Source organism: Schistocerca americana, chromosome 3, assembly GCF_021461395.2.
Source record: "Schistocerca americana isolate TAMUIC-IGC-003095 chromosome 3, iqSchAmer2.1, whole genome shotgun sequence".
Classification (NCBI taxonomy): Eukaryota; Metazoa; Arthropoda; class Insecta; order Orthoptera; family Acrididae; genus Schistocerca; species Schistocerca americana.
In genome coordinates, this window is record NC_060121.1 from 767,874,698 (window position 1) to 767,897,808 (window position 23,111).

Consider the following 23,111-nt stretch of genomic DNA (forward strand, 5'->3'; position numbering starts at 1 on the left):
CCGTCAAAATTTGCATTCCTGTCTATCCGCTGGGGCTACTAGAGCACCACTTCAAGTTACTAAATAATTAATTGCTTCATTCGTTGAAGGCTGATGAAGCTCTCAATTTAATTGTGCAATCAGGATACGGGTAAGTATCTATAATAAAATTCTGATGTGGCTAGGTTAAACACTTTTGGCGAGAGAATTATTTTAGTTGGACTGCACGCAATAGATGAGCTCTGAACTTGCCCTTTGAAGAGACGCTACAGCTATAGTTTTATTACTACCTTTTGGAAACTTCTCACATCTTTGTTATTATAGCGTATCTCCATTCCACCTAAATCTAAACATCTTAGCTTTATCTAATCGGTTACTTGATCTAACCTGCTTCCGTACTTTTAGGACACAAAAGAAGAAAATCCTGAATTTCAACCAAAATATTACTTTGTAAGATCCAGCATGCTGTTTCCATTAGATTACAATGAAAAAGGAATCCGAATATAAATTTTGAAGTTTCTAGCTCCTTCCTGTTGCGCCGATGATTTTTACGTAAAACGTCCAAATTTCGAAAAACTGTTAAAGTTACTAAACTGAAACTTAACACATTATTATTTTAGCATCACTCCTGACATGCTATTAACTTTTCAGAATATTTACTGTACTTTTAAGGTATTGCGCAACACTCATAACGTCATAGCTAATTACAGCGGACTAGGCTGGCACACAGCTGAAAGCATATGAATTCTATATGGCATGAGTAGGCTGCTTCCCTAAAACACATCCATGCCCGAGGGAGGACTCTGACGGGGGAAGCCATGTGGAGCAAAGTTTACCTTTGGTAATGGTTTCCGCTCATTGGAGATGTGCAGGCCTGTTGTGTGCACGATACCGGGCACCATTGGCTGAGGATAGCCCAACACGAAGTCATTTCCCGTTATCATGAGACTCACGTTGCGCAGCATAACGCTCAGACTGGGCATATCCGCTCCGAAATGCTCCTGTATCAGCTGGTCTTGAAAAGGCACGATAACGTTATGGAAGGAGTGCAACAGCCTGAGAGTCAGTTGGGCATTGTCCATGCGCTGCCAGAAGTCCATGTGGTCTGTGTACGCCGAAGCTAGGACCGGCATGTAAGCCGGATTGATTGGATTGGCCAAGAAGCTACTCGTAGTCTCAGTCAGTCCGGCGGAGAGAAATCCCACTATCGGCGGTGAGCCCAGTTTGTGCACAAAACCGAAGTAACACCAGAGCATGAACGTTTCCAAGACCACCAAATCAAACTTCTCTTGCAACCTGAAAAACAGAGGAAAAATAAGTCAATAAAGAGAGGGCACAACAAAAGCAGACAGCCGCATCAAAAAAAAAAAAAAAAAAAAAAAAAAAAAAATAAATAAATAAATAAATTACTCTCGTCTGCATTAGGGAAAAACATGCACTGTCATGCGAAACTGGAACGTAATTGAGGAATTTTCAGAAGCTGAAATCTGTGATCATATAATCGAGGAGTAAAAGAGGAAAGGTGAACTGAAAGCATAAAAATGTGATACAAAGGTATACTGAAACTCAAGCTGATGGATCTAGTACCAAACAGGGATGCAGGAAGAACAGACAAATAAAGAAGTCGTTAAAGGAAGGAACAGGCAAGAATGACATCTAGTGAGACATTGATGAATAGTTGCTTGCTACTGGAAGTGAAAGTTGTAAAAATAAAAACGAAAAAATTTAAAGCAGGTTATCGATTATACTGACTGTGGTAGATACACGAAGGCGGAAAGATTTCTAAGAGACACTAAGAGAGAAGGCGGAGAGAGAAGACTTAAAAATGAAGGCAGCAGTAAGAAAATGCAGAAGCAACAAACCAAGCCAATGGAACGAAGGTTTAAGGCAGGGTTGTAGTTTATTAGAAAGAACTCCGCTGTTCCAAAACACGAGTCAAGGACCTTGTCGATCACAGTAATTTCCAGTCAGAACAAGAACACTCCACTTTCAAAAGAAAACAATACAAATAAGACAGAATAAACAGGCTCATTAAGGCGAATACGAGAAACGCATTCTGCAACAAAACAGATCTTCACGTGTGAAAGTGGTCCAAAACGGAATTAGTTATACTGGTACTGTAAATTTTGATTATGGCTGTAAATGGTGCTCAATGTCAAATCTAAAAAGGAGCAACATGCTTCGCTTGAAAAATGATGTATTTTGAAATTTAAGAGAAAAGTAGTAAAAAGCATGAAATGCTCCAAAATTCATGCAAGATTTGAATTTTGCGCCACTTTTGTGGTAAAATGTTGCCAACGAAGGAAAAGAGAAAGTTTAGGATAATAAAAATCAGGAAACAACAATACATTTTTTAATTGAGTAACATTTTAAACTAATGAAGATTTGGCAGTTAGAAATCACAATTTTGGTACAAAATATGATCGGAATATTGATTTAACTTCATCAGTTGTGAAGAGATTAATTGAAAAATTTAGAGAGACTGAATCAATTATTGATCTTAAACACTCTGGCCGTCCTTCAACGAGTAGTTCGACACAAAACATCGAAGCAGTTTGAGAGAGTGTTGCTGCGAGTCCACAGACCTCACTCAATATTGGGCATTTTATGAAACACTCTATATCGTATTCTCAGGAAAGATTTGCATCTTCATGCTTAAATTGTCTACTTGACTCAAGAACTGAAGCCTGCTCACCACGCACAGCGATTAGAGTTCGCTGAATGGGTTATGGAACAACAACAAGTGGATAACGATTTTTCGAACAAAATCATCTTCAACGATGAGGTTCATTCTCAACTTGATGCCCTGCTTAGTAGACAAAATTTTCGCATTTAGGGTTTATAAAATACAGGAGTGATTTTTTAGAAGCAAATGTATCCAGAACGTGTCGCAGTTTGGCGTGTACTTTGGGCTGGAGACGTGATGGGACCATTCTTCTACGAAAATGCGGCTGGTCAAGTGAGAAGAGTTAATAGTGAACGCAATCGCGATGTGATAATTCAGTTTTATGCACCTAAATTGCTGGACATGAATGTGGGCGACATGTGGTTTCACAAAGACGGTGCCACGTGCCGTACAGTCCGAGACACAATTCAATTACTGCTTGAGCCATTTTGTGGATGTGTGATTGCCCGTTTTGATATAATCGTAATTGACTGCCAAGATCATGCGATTTAACGCAGTTGGGCTTTTCTGTTTCCAGTTTTTTGAAATAAGAAGTTTATTCCTACAAGCCCACGACCGCCCACGCGTTGATGGAGAAAATTAGGGCTATGTCAACGAAATTCAGTCAAATTAATGCAATACGATAGTGAAAAGTATCAACAAAAATGTGCGTATGTGCCAGTAAAGCCGTCCATTCCATACACAGTTTTTATAATAAGACTATGTTTTCCATAAAAATTACTTCTTTCGTGGATTTAGGAACAATCTTAGAAGTGATGAAGGATGAACTCAGTGAAAAGGACACCTTTGATGAAAGGAAATGTTGACAGAAATGACTTACTATTGAAACGATACTGTCACTTCCGTTTCACGCAATGTGTCGTTTGGTATCTCCAGGCAATTCATGAATACATGGATGACATTAAGTCTCAATTTTTTATGGTTATGAAAAGCTAAGGGATTTCCGACGGACGAGCGGGATAATGAGTTTATTTATCTCCGATTAGCACCTTCTAATCCTCCTTCCGCACTGTATACCTTTCTCAGTAAGTGACTGGATGACTCAGTCTGTTTTAAAAGTTCTCCGAGAGCCAGAGACTCAAAGTCCACCTGTAAGATCCAACCTTATAACAGTTTGGTAGTCTGATGACTAATGAAGAACGCAGGGCGAGTAAGAGATGTTCCGTTGCTAGCAGGCACGCTGCCCAGTAGTTGCGTAGATAGGTAACGAGACAGGTTACTCCCTCCCCTGGCGAGAAAGGGTCCACCGAAATCTGCGGACCCACCGACGCTTTTCTGGTGGTCGTTATCCCGTAACTATTGAACGTTATGTTCTACGATTTTATTGCTACGAGGGTCACTCCAAAAGAAATGCACACTATTTTTTTTTTAATCCATCTCTTATTCTTCATGTTTGAAAGCTTTAGAGTGTGTAGATACTTCCTTTAGGAACAATATTTTCTTTTCTTCACATAATTTCCATCCCTCTCAACTGCCTTACGCCATCTTGGAAGCAGTGCATGTATACCCGCACGGTAAAATTCTGGACCATCCTGTTGGAGCCACTGTTTGGCAGCGACCACAACGGAGTCATCATCTTCAAACCTTGTTCCACGAAGAGAGTCTTTCAGTTTGCCAAAGAGATGATAGTCACATGGAGCCAGGTCAGGACTGTAAGGCGGGTGTTTCAGTGTTGTCCATTCGAGTTTTGTGATCGCTTCCATGGTTTTTTGACCGACATGTGGCCGTGCATTGTCGTGCAACAGCAAAACATCGTGCTTTTGTCGATGTGGTCGAACACGACTCAGTCGAGCTTGAAGTTTCTTCAGTGTCGTTACATATGCATCAGAATTTATGGTGGTTCCATTTGGCATGATGTCCACAAGCAAGAGTCCTTCGAAATCGAAAAACACCGTAGCCATAACTTTTCCAGCAGAAGGTGTTGTTTTGAAATTTTTTTTCTTGGGTGAATTTGCATGATGCCACTCCATTGATTGCCTCTTTGTCTCTGGTGAAAAATGATGGAGCCATGCTTCATCACTTGTCACAATTCTTCCAAGAAATTCATCTCCACCATTCTCATACTGTTCCAAAAGTTCGCTGCATACCGTTTTTCTTCTTTCTTTGTGAGCCACTGTCCAACATCCTGGGAACCCATCTGGCCCAAACCTTGTTTAACGCCAACAATTTCAGTATTCTGCAGACACTTCCCTCCCCTATCCCAACGTAGCGTGACAATTCGTTCACTGTGATGCGTCTGTCAGCAGTCACCAATTCGTTAACTCTCTGCACATTGCCTGGAGTATGTGCAGTCCTCAATATTGCCGTGTCTGCTTTCATCACGTAACCAGCTTGCCCACCGACTAACTGCACTGTGATCGACAGCAGCATCTCCATACACCTTTTTCAACCTCTTGTGGATGTTTCCCACTGTCTCGTTTTCGCAGCACAGGAATTTTATGGCAGCACGTTGCTTCTGACGAACGTCAAGTGTAGCAGCCATCTTGAAGACATGCTGTGACGACGCCACTCGCGGCAACAGGTTGAACTAAGTTTGAAAACAAGCGGGAATAGTGTGTCTACACACCGTAAAACTTTCGCACATGCAGAATGAAAACTGTATTTTTACAAAAAATAGTGTGCATTTCTTTTGGAGTGACCCTCGTATAAGTTTAAAGCTAAACATCTAGTCGTTATCTCATCAAGCGTAACTTTCAGTCGGTTTTCACTTTAGTGTTACAGTTCAGTAGTTATTTATATGATTATATTTTCGATTGTATTTTATAAATTTTGGTCTGTAGGCCTATAAGTAGTCTCAGTGGGCTACCCTTTGTGTGTGAGGGAATGCTCTCAGGTATAGTTGAAGACCAGTGAGGTTAGCGCTTCAGGCTTTAGTTTGTTTCTAAATTCAAATGCTTATTTGGTCAAGAAATTTGTGAAAACTTTTATACACAAATTCGTTTGATTTTAATGTAGTCATCGTGCCCTACCCTTGATCGTTTGTTGGTGAACACACAATACGGCGCAGTAGTCGCTCAAAGCTCATCCTGAGGTGTTTAAACGAATGTATCATTGCATTATGCAATTGCATTTAGTCATCAAATGGTTCAAATGGCTCTGAGCACTAAGGGACTTAACTCCTGAGGTCATCAGTCCCCTAGAACTTAGAACTACTTAAACCTAACTAACCTAAGGACATCACACACATCCATGCCCGAGGCAGGATTCGAACCTGCGACCGTTGCGGGCGCACGGTTCGAGACTGAAGCACCTAGAACAGCTCGGCCACACCGGCCGGCATTTAATCATCCCACAGCCGCCTTTCTGGGAATATTTTTCCCGAGCTAAGGGATTTCCATTTGATTCTACTACTAAATAAACGCAGAATCTGAGACGTGTCCTTTAGATGGCATCAAACAATCATTGCTATGCTTCTTATTGCAGTACATAAAATTACGAACATAAGGAGCAATGAATTTCTCCTCATTTGGCACTTGTAGAACTTATCATGTTTTTCAGCAGTTCATTATCTGACCAGTGACTTAACTGATCTCCCCCTACCCGTAGTCCAGTCAATTGTATTGTAGTAACTGAGCACCTGTAGGTCATTAGTAGTTTTTATATGTATCCTAGCATGAAAATTTCCGTGAGTTTTATTTGTTTTTATTGTCATTTTTCAATACCACTCTCTCTATCTACTGTGCATATAAGACGAGCTGCATCTGTGGTAGCATCCTGATATGGCTGAATGTGAATTAGCAATTATTTTAGGGAACCATGTAATCATTTTCCTTGTTGTTCATGTTATATTCACTGAAGGCGTTTTCACTGCCCTTTTTTTGTAAAGATCGATGTACATAGTATGTGTTTAAATACTCATTGTTTGTGTCAATGAACCGCGATGTTTCTTTAATCACCTGCATAGATCCAAACCACTCCCCGCACCCGATTTAATGAATGCTAGAAAGGCAGATGTAATAAATTTTTTGAGGTATATATGAAATTCCTCCACACACTATTTCGTTTTCTTGAGCTCACGTGATACTGAAGGTTTCCCTTGCTCATAAAACTGATGTTAATGATATCAGTAGACAAATGAAACTCAGATGGATTCGAATCTTTTGCTTGTCCACTTGACTTACATAAGTGGATTGCTTCACAGATATTCTGGTGTAAATATAAATTAACTAGCAAAGACTACTAATATTACACTGCACACTTGGCAACTACCTTTTATTAAAAAATCAGAGTTAACGCATATTGTACACCCTGCTTCCACTACGTAATTAATCTGGAGACGAAATTTATTCGGAATTCGAATACGACGAGACTGTAGCTTCACAGTTTATTAGCGACAAATGAAAATTTGTGGGGTACCCGGAACTCGAACCCTAATTTTGCGCTCTACGTCAGCGGTCACCTTAGCAACTTCTGATAACTGAGCACCCCTCCAGAACCGACCAAATCTCCGTATTTCACAGTGTGTCCACGTCCTGCACTCGCACAGTTGCTGTGATTCCTACAGAGTCGTGGCCTGTCTAGGCATGTCATGCTATTTGCAGTGTGTGAGTGTTTTTCGATGTCTATGCAATGTTTTCCAGACAGTGACACAGACACTGCAGATAGTAATCTGGAGAGGTATAAAAACTCTGAGATGGTTGCCAGTATGTGGTATGCTGAAATGATTTATACAAGACAGAAAGAAACAGCGAGTGCCGAAAAAAAAATAGCAAACTGCAGCACCAAGCCAGTTTTTTAATTTCCACAAACTTGAGCTTTTTTTATTATGTTATGAAGTTTACGAATAGTTAGAACTCTTATTTATTTACTCGCAGTCATTAAGGGGCACGAATTTATGATCCCCAAAATTTTCAGACAAGGGTGAACATGTACGAGCATTAGCAATAACTTCTTCTTTCGCTTCTAAAAAGAAATCTAGAGACCTCATTCCCTAAGACGACGGATAATACAAAAACAAAAAGAAATTTATCATTTGCTTTTAAAGTTTCCACCTATGTATAATTCTTTTAAAGGCCCGCGGTTTGCAGTTATCTCGGAATGTATCTAGTTTTTTTCGCACCGAATGGGAAAATCTGCTACATATAGAGCCACATATGCATTTTCTACGAAACTTATCCCTTAATGGCACTATTTGTGTTGTGATAATAGTAAGAGGTTCTCCAGAAATCCGCGAGGAGAGGATTTTCTGGAAAATACTTCCATGAAGTAGGAACAGAACGACAGAACGTATGTTAAGACATCAGGGAATAATTCACAACGTACGAGAGGGAGATCCAGTTTGCAGATATGACCTAAGAGTATTTTTAACCTTTCAGTTAGTTTATAAAAATGTAGACGCACCACGAAGAGGTTATGTAAAGTGGTCCCAAACTGATGTGCGTACAAGCATCGAAGAAAATGCAAAATTGTAAACTTTGGCAGCCGATAGATGAAATTGTGACGCTGCGACGCAGTTTCACCGCGCAGATGGCAAGAATAATAAACAGGTAACATGACGATACCAGGACAGAGTCTTCGCGAATTTAATTCCGAATACTCAGACAGTAACTATGCCATGCAGATGGGTGCTCTAAGCACTATGGGACTTAAGATGTGAGGTCATCAATCCCTTAGATTCAGGACAACCTAAACCTAACTAACCTAAGGACATCACACACATCCAGCCCGAGGCAGGATTCAAACCTACGACCGTAGCAGCCGCTCCCAGTTCCGGACTGAAGCTCCTGGAACCACATGAGTTCCAAAAGATATCCGTTGGAATTCTATTACTCGATAAATAGTACAATTCTCAAGGCTGTCAATTCAACTAAACACCTGGGTGTTAAAATTACGAACAACTTCAGTTGGAAAGACCACATAGATAATATTGTGGGGAAGGCGAGCCAAAGGTTGCGTTTCATTGGCAGGACACCTAGAAGATGCAACAAGTCCACTAAAGAAACAGCTTAGACTACACTCGTTCGTCCTCTGTTAGAATATTGCTGCGCGGTGTGGGATCCTTACCAGGTGGGATTGACGGAGGACATCGAAAGGGTGCAAAAAAGGGCAGCTCGTTTTGTATTATCACGTAATAGGGGAGATAGTGTGGCAGATATGATACGCCAGTTGGGATGGAAGTCATTAAAGCAAAGACGTTTTTCGTCACTGCGAGATCTATTTACAAAATTTCAGTCACCAACTTTTTCTTCCGAATGCGAAAATATTTTGTTGAGCCCAGCCTACATAGGTAGGAATGCTCATCAAAATAAAATAAGAGAAATCAGAGCTCGAACAGAAAGGTTTAGGTGTTCGTTTTTCCCGCGCGCTGTTCGGGAGCGGAATGGTAGAGAGATAGTATGATTGTGGTTCGATGAACCCTCTGCCAAGAACTTAAATGTGAATTGCAGAACAGTAATGTAGATCTAGATGTAGAACCGCTCGGCCACAGGGGCCGGCCCCCGCAGACGGGTGCTTCAACAACATGCGTAGATGAAACTTCCTGGCAGATTAAAACTGTGTGCCCGACCGAGACTCGAACTCGGGACCTTTGCCTTTCGCGGGCAAGTGCTCTACCAACTGAGCTACCGAAGCACGACTCACGCCCGGTACTCACAGCTTTACTTCAGCTTTACATTCTGGAAACATGCGTAGATGTCAGCCTTTGAGAAAGGACGTGTAGCTGGGCTCATAGCGGCCGGTTGGAGTAACCAGCGACTCGCTCGACGTTTGAACAGGAGCGATGCCACTATTCGACGTCGCTGGCAGGAGCGGGTGAACCATGGCCGAACAAAGCGTCAAGAAGGAGGCAGTCAACCTATAGAGATGACACAACAGGAGGACCAAGAAATCGTCAGGGAGGCACTCAGAGGCCCAAAGTCATCACTATCATCGATTCGACGTGTGGCTGGTCCTTCAGTGAACATAAGGACCGTTAATAGATGGTTTAAGAAAGGGGACTGAACTCATGGCGCCCCTTACTTTGGTTACCATTGATCTCAGAATACCAACAGACTTGTTTGCAGTGGTATCGAGACATTCGGACTGGCATCTCATTGCCTGGAGTAGAAATGTCTTCAGTAATGAGCCCCGCTTCGAATTTACTCCAATGAATAACGAAGACGTGTCAGAAGACGCCCCAGACGGCAATGAGATACCAACCAACTGTCGCTCGCCATAAGGCCGGACACCAGGAGTGATTGTCTGGAGTGTTATTTCTTTTCATAGGACGACCTCTTTGGTTGTCACCCTCGACACCCTTACAGTACAGAGGTTCGTCAACGATATTCTATGCGACGTTTCGTTGCCCTTGATGCAAGCCATCCTGGACTTACATTTCAGCAACATAACGCCCTCCCGCACAAGGCGAGAGTTTCTACTGCTAGTCTTCGTGTTTCTCAAACCCTACCTTGGCCAGAAAGGCCGCCGGATCTCTTGCCAATTGAGATCATTTGGAGCATTGTAAGCAAGGCCCTCCGGCCATCTCGGGATTTTGACGATGTGATGTTTCTCTACTTATTTTAATGGACTAACTTCATCATTTGCTATTTTTTGACTATTTTTAAAGCTTTGTGTGCAGAGTTATTTAAACAGTTATTCTAACGTTAACTGTCTCCTGTCTGCTTTAAAATTTAACGTTGTGGAATTATTTTAAAAAATCCATGTAATTAAAAATTTTATGTTATCAGTTTAGAAGGTGCCCGTTTTCTTAATGGGCCCCTGGACATTGTGCTAATCACTTGTCTAAACATATTCAGGCATTCTAGTAATTGCTTGAAATTGACTGAATGTTGGGCAATTGACAGTTCTAATAAATTTTGAATTGATTCAAGAAGCTGTGATGTCTTTGAAGTGCACGTTATGAAAGTTTTGGTTCATTATATTTTATTGCCATTTTGATCAAGCTACCACAGAATTTTCATGTTTATGCCTTGTGTGAAGTTGCCTTTTGGTTTTTGTAAATAAAGTTTGTTAAGTTCTATCAAGATGTTAGTGGCCCAGCACCTTATCACTCTCCCCACCCGCTCTCTACCGCGGTAAATTCCTAATTAAAAACATCTCAAGTTGTTTCTCTGCCAAGGTTATGCACATAAATGTTTGTCACGAGCTCTTCATTTAGCAAATTGCTGAGAACAATGTAAAGTATGATCAATGGGCGTTTCCTCTTCTGAGACTCACAGTTGACCTCATCTCTCAATCTCTCACGTTGGATTAATTTTTGGCCATGTTCTACGTTGGGACGTATACCAGTAAGACGTTCTTAGTTGAACAAATACTGTTTACTTTTGGTTTCTCTTTCTTTTGATGGACAGCTTTAGAAAAGGTTTCCCTAACTTTTTCGTTGCCTTCCCCTTACTTTCGGTTTGATAAATACTGTCATACCTTCCTTACCCGTTTGATTTTCTGTACTTTTCTCCACAGGATGAGGTCATAAGGTCATTGTTGCTGTCACTGATGCACATGATTTTTGAGAATTTTCTACATTCTCCACCCTGCCAACAAGCTTCAGCTGTGCCATAGCCCACACTAATAGGCGTTCCTTAAGAGCTATCATTTTAGCTGTCATTATCTTCTGATTGCCAACATATTCCTCGTCCAGCAGGCGGGAATATACCTGATACCTCGCCTCAATACTCATCTGACCCAGAGGCATGTGAATAGCTTCCCAGCTTCATTCTCAATGTCCCTGTGTATAGGGGCAAGGCTGAAACTTCCTGGCAGATTAAAACTGTATGCCGGACCGAGACTCGAACTCGGGACCTTTGCCTTTCGCGGGCAAGTGCTCTACCATCTGAGCTACCCAAGCACGACTCACGCCCCGTCCTCACAGCTTTACTTCCGCAAGTACCTCGTCTCCTACCTTCCAAACTTTACAGATGCTCTCATTCAGGGGCAAGGCTGGTTCGAGAACATTTTTCCACAAGCGACTTATCGTGTGGCGCCCCTCTTCACACCCCTTTTCCCTCTTACACTGTTAGTAATCACTAACTGTGGTACACACTGTACACAAGACTTGCTCTAACCGACCCTGGCGTTCCTCTCAGGTTGGTGCCCCCAGCTGCCGCTTCTAACTGTGATTGTCCTGTACAGAAATCTACAGCTGTGGCGGCTCCGGCACGCCTCTCAGTACGGCGCCCCAAACAGCGGCTTCTGTCACTTTGGCCTTAAACCAGCTCTGTGTCGAAGCCGCGCTCGGAGTTGCTTACCAGCTGCTTGACTGCGCTGACACCGACTGGAGCAGATGATGCGGCATGATGCCCAGTGGCATGCCGCTTCACGCAGGTGCTGTCACCATACCTGTGGTGCGTCTTGCACTGCCGGCTGTTTCTGTCGACTGTGGACCACCGCGTCGACTCACTGCAGTTCCTATAGAGTGAGTAATTGGTGAACCAGCTGGCGCTCTCGCGATCCCCAGGCCGTCATCTCGCCTCAGGAGAAAACACGTAGACCTCGTATCGAATCAAACACAACAAGACTATGTAATACGTGAAATGTATTAGCATTTTCGAATATGGACAACCGTCAGACGTACTGGATGGTCCATTGGTCGTGACCGGGCCAAATATCTCACGAAATAAGCGTCAAACGAAAAAACTACAAGCAACGAAACTTGTCTAGCTTGAAGGGAGAAACCAGATGGCGCTATGGTTGACCCGCTAGATGGCGCTGCCACAGGTCAAACGGATATCAACTGCGTTTTTTTAAAATAGGAACCCCCATTTTTATTACATATTCGTCTAGTACGTAAAGAAATATGAATGTTTTAGTTGGACCACTCTTTTCGCTTTGTGGTAGATGGTGCTGTAGTAGTCACAAATGTATAAGTACGTGGTATCACGTAACATTCCGCCAGTGCGGACGGTATTTGGTTCATGATACATTACCCGTGTTAAAATGGACCGTTTACCAATTGTGGAAAAGGTCGATATCGTGTTGATGTATGGCTATTGTAATCAAAATGCCCAACGGGCTTGTGCTACGAATGTTTCTCGGTATCCTGGACGACATCATCCAAGTGTCCGGACCGTTCGCCGGATAGTTACGTTATTTAAGGAAACAGGAAGTGTTCAGCCACATGTGAAACGTCAACCACGACCTGCAACAAATGACGATGCCCAAGTAGGTGTTTTAGCTGCTGTCCCGACTAATCCGCACATCAGTAGCAGAAAACTGCGCGAGAATCGGGAATCTCAAAAACGTCGGTGTTGATAATGCTACATCAACATCGACTGCACCCGTACCATATTTCTGTGCACCAGGAATTGCATGGCGACGACTTTGAACGTCGTGTACAGTTCTGCCACTGGGCACAAGAGAAATTACGGGACGATGACAGATTTTTTGCACGCGTTCTATTTAGCGACGAAGCATCATTCACCAACAGCGGTAACGTAAACCGGCATAATATGCACTATTGGGCAACGGAAAATCCACGATGGCTGCGACAAGTGGAACATCAGCGACCTTAGCGGGTTGATGTATGATGCGGCATTATGTGAGGAAGAATAATTGGCCCCCATTTTATCGATGGCAATCTAAATGGCGCAATGTATGCTGATTTCTTTCGTAATGTTCTACCGATGTTACTACAAGATGTTTCACTGCATGACAGAATGGCGATGTACTTCCGACATGATGGATGTCCGGCACATAGCTCGCGTGCGGTTGAAGCGGTATAGAATAGCATATTTCATGGCAGGTGGACTGGTCGTCGAAGCACCATACCATGGCCCGCACGTTCTCTGGATCTGACGTCCCCGGATTTCTTTCTGTGGGGAGAGTTGAAGGGTAGTTGCCATCGTGATCCACCGACAACGCCTGACAACATGCGTCAGCGCATTGTCAATGCATGTGCGAACCTTACGGAAGGCGAACTACTCGCTGTTGAGAGGAATGTCGTTACACGCATTGCCAAACGCGTTGAGGTTGACGGACATCATTTTGAGCATTTATTGCATTAATGTGGTATTTACAGGTAATCACGCTGTAATAGCATGCGTTCTCAGAAATGATAAGTTCACAAAGGTACATGTATCACATTGGAACAACCGAAATAAATTGTTCAAACGTACCTACGTTCTGTATCTTAATTTAGAAAACCTACCTGTTACCAACTGTTCGTGTAAAATTGTGAGCCATATGTTTGAACTATTACAGCGCCATTTATCACAAAGCGAAAAAAGTGGTCCAACTAAAACATTCATATTTCTTTACGTACTGCACGAATATGTAATAAAAAATGGGGGTTCCTGTTTAAAAAAAAACGCAGTTGATATCCGTTTGACCTATGGCAGCGCCATCTAGCGGGCCAACCATAGCGCCATCTGGTTTCCCACTTCAAGCTAGACAAGTTTCGTTCTTTGTAGTTTTTTTCGTTTGACGCTTGTTTAGTGAGATATTTGGCCCGGCCACGATCAATGGACCACCCTGTATAATGGAATGTCGACATCACGCATGTCCGAAGCAACTTTGCATCGTAATTCGGGATAACACAGGCACTGCAATATGGTATCAAGACTATGTAGTTGTTACTAGCTACAGAGACTGGCGCTTCGATAACAGTACGAAGTAGTATTTTAGTAGTAGGAGCCGAGCGGCCGTCTTGATTCCACACTTCATCACTATCAGTCGCTGTATGCTGACCACGTAACATTCTCGCCTGCTGGGCGAGACAACGCAACTTGCTGACCATCTCAGGTGGCCGTCCTCTTATCTAGGAACACTTCAAAGACCAAGACCGGCCAGCATCTGGGGGATCCTAATCGCCGCCTGGCAACACTGCAGCTGTAGTATCTTTAGTCCAGAATAAATATATTTATGAAACTAGTGATCCTATGTCTGAACGCGAGACGTATACCTGCTTCGCATCCACTACCTTCCTGCAGTCATGCCTATGTTGGAGAGCTGAATGCCGTCTTGAGTTCTAGAAGAACGGCTCTTTCACTCGCCATCCACAGATACCAAATCACGCCACATACATACAACTATAGAGATGTAATGGATGTTACTGACTTTATGGTACACCTTTCTTTAATTGCTTTTTCATCTGTGGCTTGGATGCAGTTCTGTTTCATGGTATTCCGTACACTGACGCTCCATTTTTAACACTTTAACACAACAAAACAAACAGAAAATCATGCGTTCTCACGAGATGCTTAATGTTGGCACTTAGATCAACGACTCACTTGAGGCTATGTCACTCGTTGTACAAAGATTGAACAATAAGCCCTTAGGTTTTTAGAAGAGTTACAGTAATGCTTTAGTGCACCAAGCAGCATTGTAGGAGTCAAGAATATAATGCATCCTGTTCTATACTATAAAAATATAATCGATTCTGTTCACCTGTTAACGCACTAAAACAAAAATCGAGCCTTCGAGGCTCACAAAAAACGTTTACAGCTTGTATTTACATAATAAGTTACTGAATAAGAACAAAATCTAGTTGCAATGATCCACAATACAAAATGTAAAAACAACAAAGATAAATGAAATGACCATGCGCTATTTTAGGACGAAAAGAAGGCGTTTTGACGAGATCTTTTTGGCCTGCATCACTTAAACCTTTACCTACCATAGAGAATTATAAAAATTTACCTATGTCTTCTCTGTTAGAATGTTGCTGCACGTTTCCTCTGCCTGCGAGGTCCTTACGGTTAGAAGCAATTTTTCAGCACCCAGATGTCTGACTGTGCAGCGTCTGTTACACCATTTGCCATTGGGGCTTCACGCTGTTCTTCTTTCAGTGCTCAACAGACCTCCTTGTGATAACCACATGTTTACTTTGGTGCATTATTTTATAACATTTGTCTGCTCTACAAACTGATAATGTTACGGAGAAGAAGACTATCAGATAAGGAGGTAAGGAGCAGTCTTCTGATTCTGAAAACCCACCTAGTGAATGGAAATCTTGAGTGATGATGATAATGAGGGAGGCTTCGCCGAAAATCAGAATTACACGAAGGTGATGGTCATCAATAATCCTTCACGAAGATAGAGAAGAACAATTTCATGCAAATTCTTTTCAGTGTGACCAATTGTTTTCTGTTAATGTGAAAGAAACATAGGCTACAGCTCCACAAATTGGAATTTCTGGTAGGCGGAGCAGAAAGGACGTATCGAAAGAAGACCAGGGACCTACGAGTTATTCCATTAGGAACTGTGATAATGTTCTATGTTGTTCTTTCGTGTATCACTCATTGACAAAGTGTGTATGTGAACCAACACGGATGATCGAAAATTTTACGGGGAAGAAGTTTCTTGGTGCTCTAATACTGACTGGCCTTTAAAAGTCAAGAAATGAGACTATCAGTCAGTTTTGGAGTGTTGAGAACAGCCGACCACTCTTAAGGAAGTTACGCCTCGCAACCGCTTCCATGCTATTCTGTGGTTGTTGCGCATTTACAGTGCAGCAACCCGACGTGAACTTAGGTCAGGTGACAAATTGGAACCAGTCACAGAAGTTTTTGCGATGTGGAAGATTACCCTTGGAGATGCCAAAATTCCAGGATGGTGCGTGACCGCGGATGATTAGTTGCCCATATTTCTAGGTCGCTGCCCATTTCGACAATAAACCACATCAAAACCTTATAGATAGCGAATGAAGTTGTGGGAAATGTGATAGTGACAGTGCAACAAGCTACTGCTGGAAAATGAAAGTGTATTTGGGGAAGGAGGAAAAAACCAGAGCCGCGTGACTTGGAGAGAATGTTATGAAAAGCCTGGCGATTGAACTTGAAAAGTCTGGACGTAATACCACCTGAGATAATTTTTACATCTGTACATTTAGCTCATTATTTACTGTCAAAAGATCTGACACTGGTCAGTATTATCCAAAAAAACAAAAGTGAACTGCCTAGTGATTTTACTACACCTAAAGGACGTGAAGCATACCGTACATTATTTGGTTTTCAACGAGATGTGATGATAGCCCCTTATGTTCCTAAGAAAAACAGAGTTGTTACCGTCCTTAGCTCTCTTCATAACCAACCAACGGTGTCATCATCACAAGCAAAGAAGCCTAAACTTATAGTGTCATAGAATGCTATAAACGGGTGGAACTGACACTATGGACCAGGAAACGCATTGAAGAGAAAAACAAGGCTCCTGACCACTGGTAGTTTTCTTCAATATGATCGATGTAAGTGTAATGAATGCATTTTTGATAATGCTCGCTACCATTAAAAAATAGACGTCCGACTTTCATCAATTTGGGAAAGCAACTAGCAGGGGCAAAGAAGTCAATGAATTCATTAACAGCATCGGATTCAGGAAGTGACATGAAACCACTAGCTAAGAAAAGGAGAAATGTGCATATCGTATAGGGAAGAAAGATAGAAAGAGTCATATTACATCTTATAAGTGCACCAAACCTGTATGCTCGGAACACTCTGCTATTGACAGTAGACCCTGAGCAAATTTTCAGTAAGAATACAAGCTAACAGTAGGAGTATATAAATTGTGTTTTTTTAAAATGTACACTTTAAATAAATAAAATTATTTGAAAGTATTAGTAACTCAAAAGTCGTTTCACCTCGTAACCATGCAAACAGTGTCAGTTTATGTCAATTTAAACAACATGGGCTTGAGAGGGCCACTGGTTAGACAATACTACACAGATTTTCTGGTAAGCAGACTGTTAAACCATATATTTTCGTAATATCCAAATTAAAATTCATAATGATTAGAATAAGAGACGTAAATATTACCAAAGATTCTACACAATAATATGATCTTTCCACAACGAAATTCAATATTTGGCATAAAATAAAATTATTTCTGAAAATACGTAAGATTTAGAGCACAAACACACATGGCATTACCGTTGTAACTTAAATGTTCTATGAGATAAAAAACAGACATTTCTCATATCTTGGCATTACTGATAAAAACTTTCAGGTTGAGTAGGAGTTGTCGATGACTAAAGTTCGACATCTATACCACACTTTTAAGGACACAATGGTCTCTCAAAATAATGTTTCCACATCTAAATTGTCTGTATTACTTATCACAACAAGTGTGATTCGCTTATTGGCACAACTGATATATCTTACACGTTAGTCGGTGAGCTTAGTTTAATCTTTGTACGCTGCATTAAATTTATTGAACTACATTAAAATTTATTCTGTATCAGTTCAAAACACACACTGGCAGTATTGGTGATCAGTATTACAGCTTAAAGTGCTCTTATTATCGGCCAGAATAGTTTAATCCTTATAACAAAGTAAATGGTGTATCATAGTTCTGAATTTGGCAAAAACTCTTCTTAATTTAGCTAAAACTTGCATCAAAATCAGCCGAAAATTGTAGTGACCCCCATGGTAGGGCATTATCTTTATCCTGCAGGACAAATCGTCATCATTTTCTGCTGATAATGCTATTGATGCCGTCACACAGTGGAAACTACGTGACACATTGATGAAATAGGAGTCTAAACAGTAATAATACACAGTCATATGGATAAGAAACGACGGTTTCTGTGTTTTCAGCTACTCACTTTCAAATTGAGCTAAACATTATAGTAAATCAGTGCCAGGGTATATGTTGTTTTACAAAACGTTTGTTATCTTCTGCTTTTGTACAGTGCAGACCATGCGACATATATCGCCATTTTATAGCAAAACTGTGACAGTTTATCTCATACACTGGGAAAAGATGGTCATCTGACAGGTTGACCGCCATTGTTATCCCCCCCTCACCCTACTTCCCCCCCCCCCCCCCCCCCCACAGACACTATTGTGGGACAGTGATGGCCGTCGGACAAGCAGACCAACTTTTGACAATCATCATTATTATCAGAACAGTTTGGAACTAGCTGGTCAGATTAGTTGACCTTTACCCGAAACACAAATGGGGCACTGACAGTTACTTGATACATGATGACTGACATTACCCCTGAATCAAACTAGGTGAATGATGGTCAGTTGACAAGGTGACTGCAATTGTTCCCAAAGACAATTGGGAAAATTATGCTCAGTTGATATGGTGGCTGTAATTATACCCAATGCAATTGTTGCACTTACACACAGTTAAAATGATGAATGTCTTTGCCCCGAACACCAACTGGGGCAATGATGGTCAGCTGACATACGGTGACAATCATACCCCAAACCCAGCTGGGGCAATGATAAGCAGTTGATATGTCCAAATGCAGTTGGTGCAGTGGTGATCAGATGACAAAGTGTCTGGCTCACAGAGTGTGTCTGCCACGGGTGTCAGCCACTGGATCTTAAAATTTTAGCGTAACATCGAACGTTGACATTGTGTTTGTGTGGCAGTTGTTATTGTGGGGCAATGACGGCCAGTTTTCAGGGTGACTCACATTATGCAGTGTATTATAATCTCTTGTAACTTAATGATATGGTGATAATAGGCTTTTTGTCGTCAGCGAGGCACAATAGTACTTATATTCAGTTTGTGTCCTGGTTGACGACTTGCAGGTATCGGGGTGACATGAGATGGAATCGATTAGGAGGTATGTTTGATAGAAATTGGTAAAGAATTAATTCACAATCAGGTAAAATAATTTTTTATGTATCCCTTTCACAGGCAATGAGGTCTTGTTAATCTACTCGCAGGAGAGGTTCGTGTCTTGTAATTCTACTGTTAGTGAACGTATCTTACAAAGAATGAGCTAACTTCTCCTTACCACCGTCACTGAACGCAGTCGCTGGATTGCAGAAACATGTTCACTATTTTTACATTTGCACCCAGATTTGAGAAGCATAGGGCCTTACATCCGGTGTACGTAAGTAAGAGCCGCGCGTGATTAGCCTAGCGGTCTAAGGCGCTGCAGTCATGGACTGTGCGGCTGATCCCTCGCAGAGGTTCGAGTCCTCCCTCGGGCATGGGTGTGTGTGTGTGTTTGTCCTCAGGATAATTTACGTTAAGTAGTGTGTAAGCTTAGCGACTAATGACCTTAGCAGTTAAGTCCCATAAGATTTCACACACACGTAAGTAAGAGACAGTAGCAGGAAGAAGCGTCATACATGAGTCATGAATCATATGACAGATGCGTTCAGATCAAGCAGCTAGCTGCAGGTAGTTTCGCCTGTGGTCGAAATGTCTTAGCATCTTATGAAATTATCAAGCAGTTAAAACTGTATATTTGGGAAGCAAAACTGTATTTATTGCGACTGTCATTAATTGTTTCTAATTTGTTTAATTATTAGTGTGAATGAGAAATATTAAATGAGTATTATTATGTTAATTAACTTAGTAAATGTTAGCGTGAGAACTGTCTACTGAGAGAATGAATCATACCGAGGAGAAACTGGAAAGTACATCTAGCCAGTTTATAGGGACTCAGAAAACAAGATGCATTTTATGATACATTTGTTGTTTAAAGATAGAGTTATTTTGATATTTGTGGATTCTATAAATTTGTCCTTTTTATAAATTGTTTAAAATAGCTATTAAGTGGTAATTGGTCAAAAGTAAAAGACGTGATATTGCGCAGTTTAATACTAATATTGGATTGGTTACGATGAATATCAGCCTATCAGGGCACAATACGTCGACGTGTATTTTGTGAGGTTTGAGAATTGAGAATTGCTTTGTGAAGCCTAAGGGGATCGGATATCAGCCGTGATCTCAGCAGTGACCAAGTTCGGACATGTATAAAAGGTGCTCTGAGAAGATGTGAAAAGTTTACGGAATAATCGTTAAAATTTGAGCGTGAAGTGGTGCAAAGTGGACGCGAATGTGTGAAAAAGAAGAACCCGTCAAATTGTGATTTTAATACGTAGACTGTGACTTTTGGCTAACCAAAAGCCGTGTGGCGTGCTATAGAAAGCATGACCACAAAATGAACATTCGAAGTGGTCAAATTGTGTAATATCTGAGCGAGCATTCTGACACAGACAATTCGTTTGTTAGTCATTTTGGTGACGGGTTTGGTTAGTTACCATAACATGGGTGTTACGAGTGAGTGTGATTGCATGTGAATGACGAAACTGTAACTTAAGATTAGTACGGGCTTGATGATGTTTCGCATGACACAAGTTACAATAAGTTATTACTTGCCAACTACCTTTCAATTAATCACTCAGCTAACCTGATACTGAAATTTGTTGCACCCGTTGATTCTACTACAGCTATTCCAGTAGAAGAACAGCATTCGATTTTAACTGGGAGGGCTTGTGGAATGGACTGCAGAAGAAGAAATTCGCCAAGAGCAGAGTGGACACTTGGCCTAGGACGAAACAAAAAAACTACCGCGCCGTTTCTGAATTTGAATAAGTCAGTACAATTTTCCGTTTAGCCAGGCCTCCTACGACCTGGCTCCACTATCAGCACAAACAGGGGCGACGTGAGAGAACCGCCACGACTCTTACAAGGTCTGAGCCATAGTCGAGGATCCCCTACAGTTGGGAAATAGTGGCCAAGCAGTGCCGAAGCCGGTTGAGGAGTATTATGTTCGGGATCAGCAGCTCATAACGAATGAAACTGGCGCTTTTTTTTATTACTGTTTACTCACTTTAAATGTGCTATCGATGTAGCCCTTCATGGGACGACAGTAGAACTGGGGAGAGTTTAGTAGCGTGGCTAGATGCTCTGACAGTTTTTGAAGTAACTTCTCTAATCGGCCGATTAATTTTTGTATTTATGCATCAACTTCTCGAAGAGAGGACGGCAGCGGCCCTTGCGCACAGTTTTAGAAACGACGTGCCACGTCTCACCAGTGACTGGTCGTAGTGCCATACCGACCTTTCTGGACATGGAAACATGTTGGTCCCACGCAGTCTCATGTTCTTATTGCTGGTAAACCACTCAAGAAATCGTAAGCGCTTCGATTCGTTCCGGACATTCAATATCGGCGCTGCAGTTTTCATAAAAATTGGTGTAAGAAGTACTAGCAGCAATGTAAAATGCACAGACCGATATGGAAAGCCTTACATCATACACATTATGACCGAAAAATGCTACAAAAGCAATACTCCAGTGTATCCATTCTGTGCGATGTATTTATTAAAATTTTATCATTACGCTATCTTATGTTAAGTATTTTGAATACAGATAAAAGGTACGCCACAGATGTAGAATGGCATGAGTACATGATGCTTAATGAGTTTGTATAACGTTACTGAAATTCTCCAGGTGGAGATCGCAGTATAGCACAACGAGATGGTCGACCTAAATTTAAATAGAGAAAATAACCTTGTAATCAAGTGGTGAAATAATCTCGTTATGTTACGCTGAATGAACTTAAGTACGGTAGTTAACACTGATTAATTCCACGTGTGGGACTGAGATGTAAGGAATCAAATTAAGTCAGCTGAAAAGCAATAAATTTACAGTCATATGCTCGCCCTGTAGCTTTACTCAAACATAGAAAAACCAGGATCAAGAAAATTAAATAAGTGCCATTCTCTGGCGTCTAATGTACACAATCTGATCAAAAGAGTTCGGACGAGTATAGCAAGAAATTTCTCAAACGAATTCTAAGGCTAATGATGAATATCAGTTCCGAAAGGAAGGCAAGTTTAATATTTTAATACTCTTTATGTGAGTAATATCTCTATAAAGATAAATGCGTGTCGGACTGGTGCTTCAGGTGTTCCAAATTCCATTTACGAAAGCGTAAATAAGACGACAAGTGAATCAATAGTTAAGCCTGTTAAAATGACTTCTATTACCTTTTCAAGAAATGAAAGTGACTCAGAGTCGGAAGATATCCGCTAGTAGTGCAGTAGAGAAAGTAATTAGTAAACGGAAAATGACAGTCTATAAAACTCTGACGTTGTTGTAGCAGCAGAACTATTCTTTACTCGTAAATGTCACAGAGGAAGAAATGCTTAGTCTCACAATACTTACTCCAATAGTTTCTTTATTTGCGGTAACTCGAAATTGAGTTTACACAAAGTCTCAGTGACAGGCAGAAGTACTTCCATCCCTCCCACAGGTCCTGCTTGTCCAATTTCCATTACAAGTTTCGGTATATCTATGGTCGTCTTTGTGAAAGACAAGTCAATCTGCGTGAAATTTTTCGGGGGGTCCTGAAAATGAAGGTACTGGTTATTGATTTCTAAGGTACAGGGAATTGTGAACTGCTGATACAGCCTGCATGTTTTATTTCAGAATATTTATCCACACACGAGGTTGCTCCAAACTGTAAACTAAAAGTTTTTTACCTCTATTAGAAAATATTCTCACGTCAGATCTTCTACGCCCCTACCACAAAACGCTTATATCCAAGTGTTAAGAAATCTTCGAGATCCACAGATCGACAATGCACTGGTGACACATAGTAGACTAAACATAAGGAGTCAACATTGAAACATGAAACGTGTGGCATGCTAGTAATACAACGCGAGGAAGCGTGCTGGCACAGTAAATACACTTTGATGACATTAAGTGATGCTCCCTTATATCTTCCCTTTACCTGTTCCCTTCCCCTCATATTTACCCCTTCCCGTACCTCGTCATATTCTTGCCGCACCCCTTCCCTCCCGATATTCCCATCCTCTCCATT

At 41.4% G+C, this 23,111-nt stretch overlaps 1 protein-coding gene across 1 annotated transcript in view; it reads right to left on the bottom strand.

Annotated features, from left to right (window-relative positions):
• Positions 1-23,111, bottom strand: part of LOC124607084 (UDP-glucosyltransferase 2-like) — a 64,997-nt gene that overhangs the window by 16,944 nt on the left and 24,942 nt on the right. The window contains exons 3-4 of the mRNA XM_047139273.1: positions 22,454-22,635; positions 816-1,275 (exon numbers count right to left, since the gene is read on the bottom strand). Coding sequence (XP_046995229.1) covers positions 816-1,275; positions 22,454-22,635 — 642 coding nt within the window. The remainder of the gene's footprint in view (positions 1-815; positions 1,276-22,453; positions 22,636-23,111) is intronic.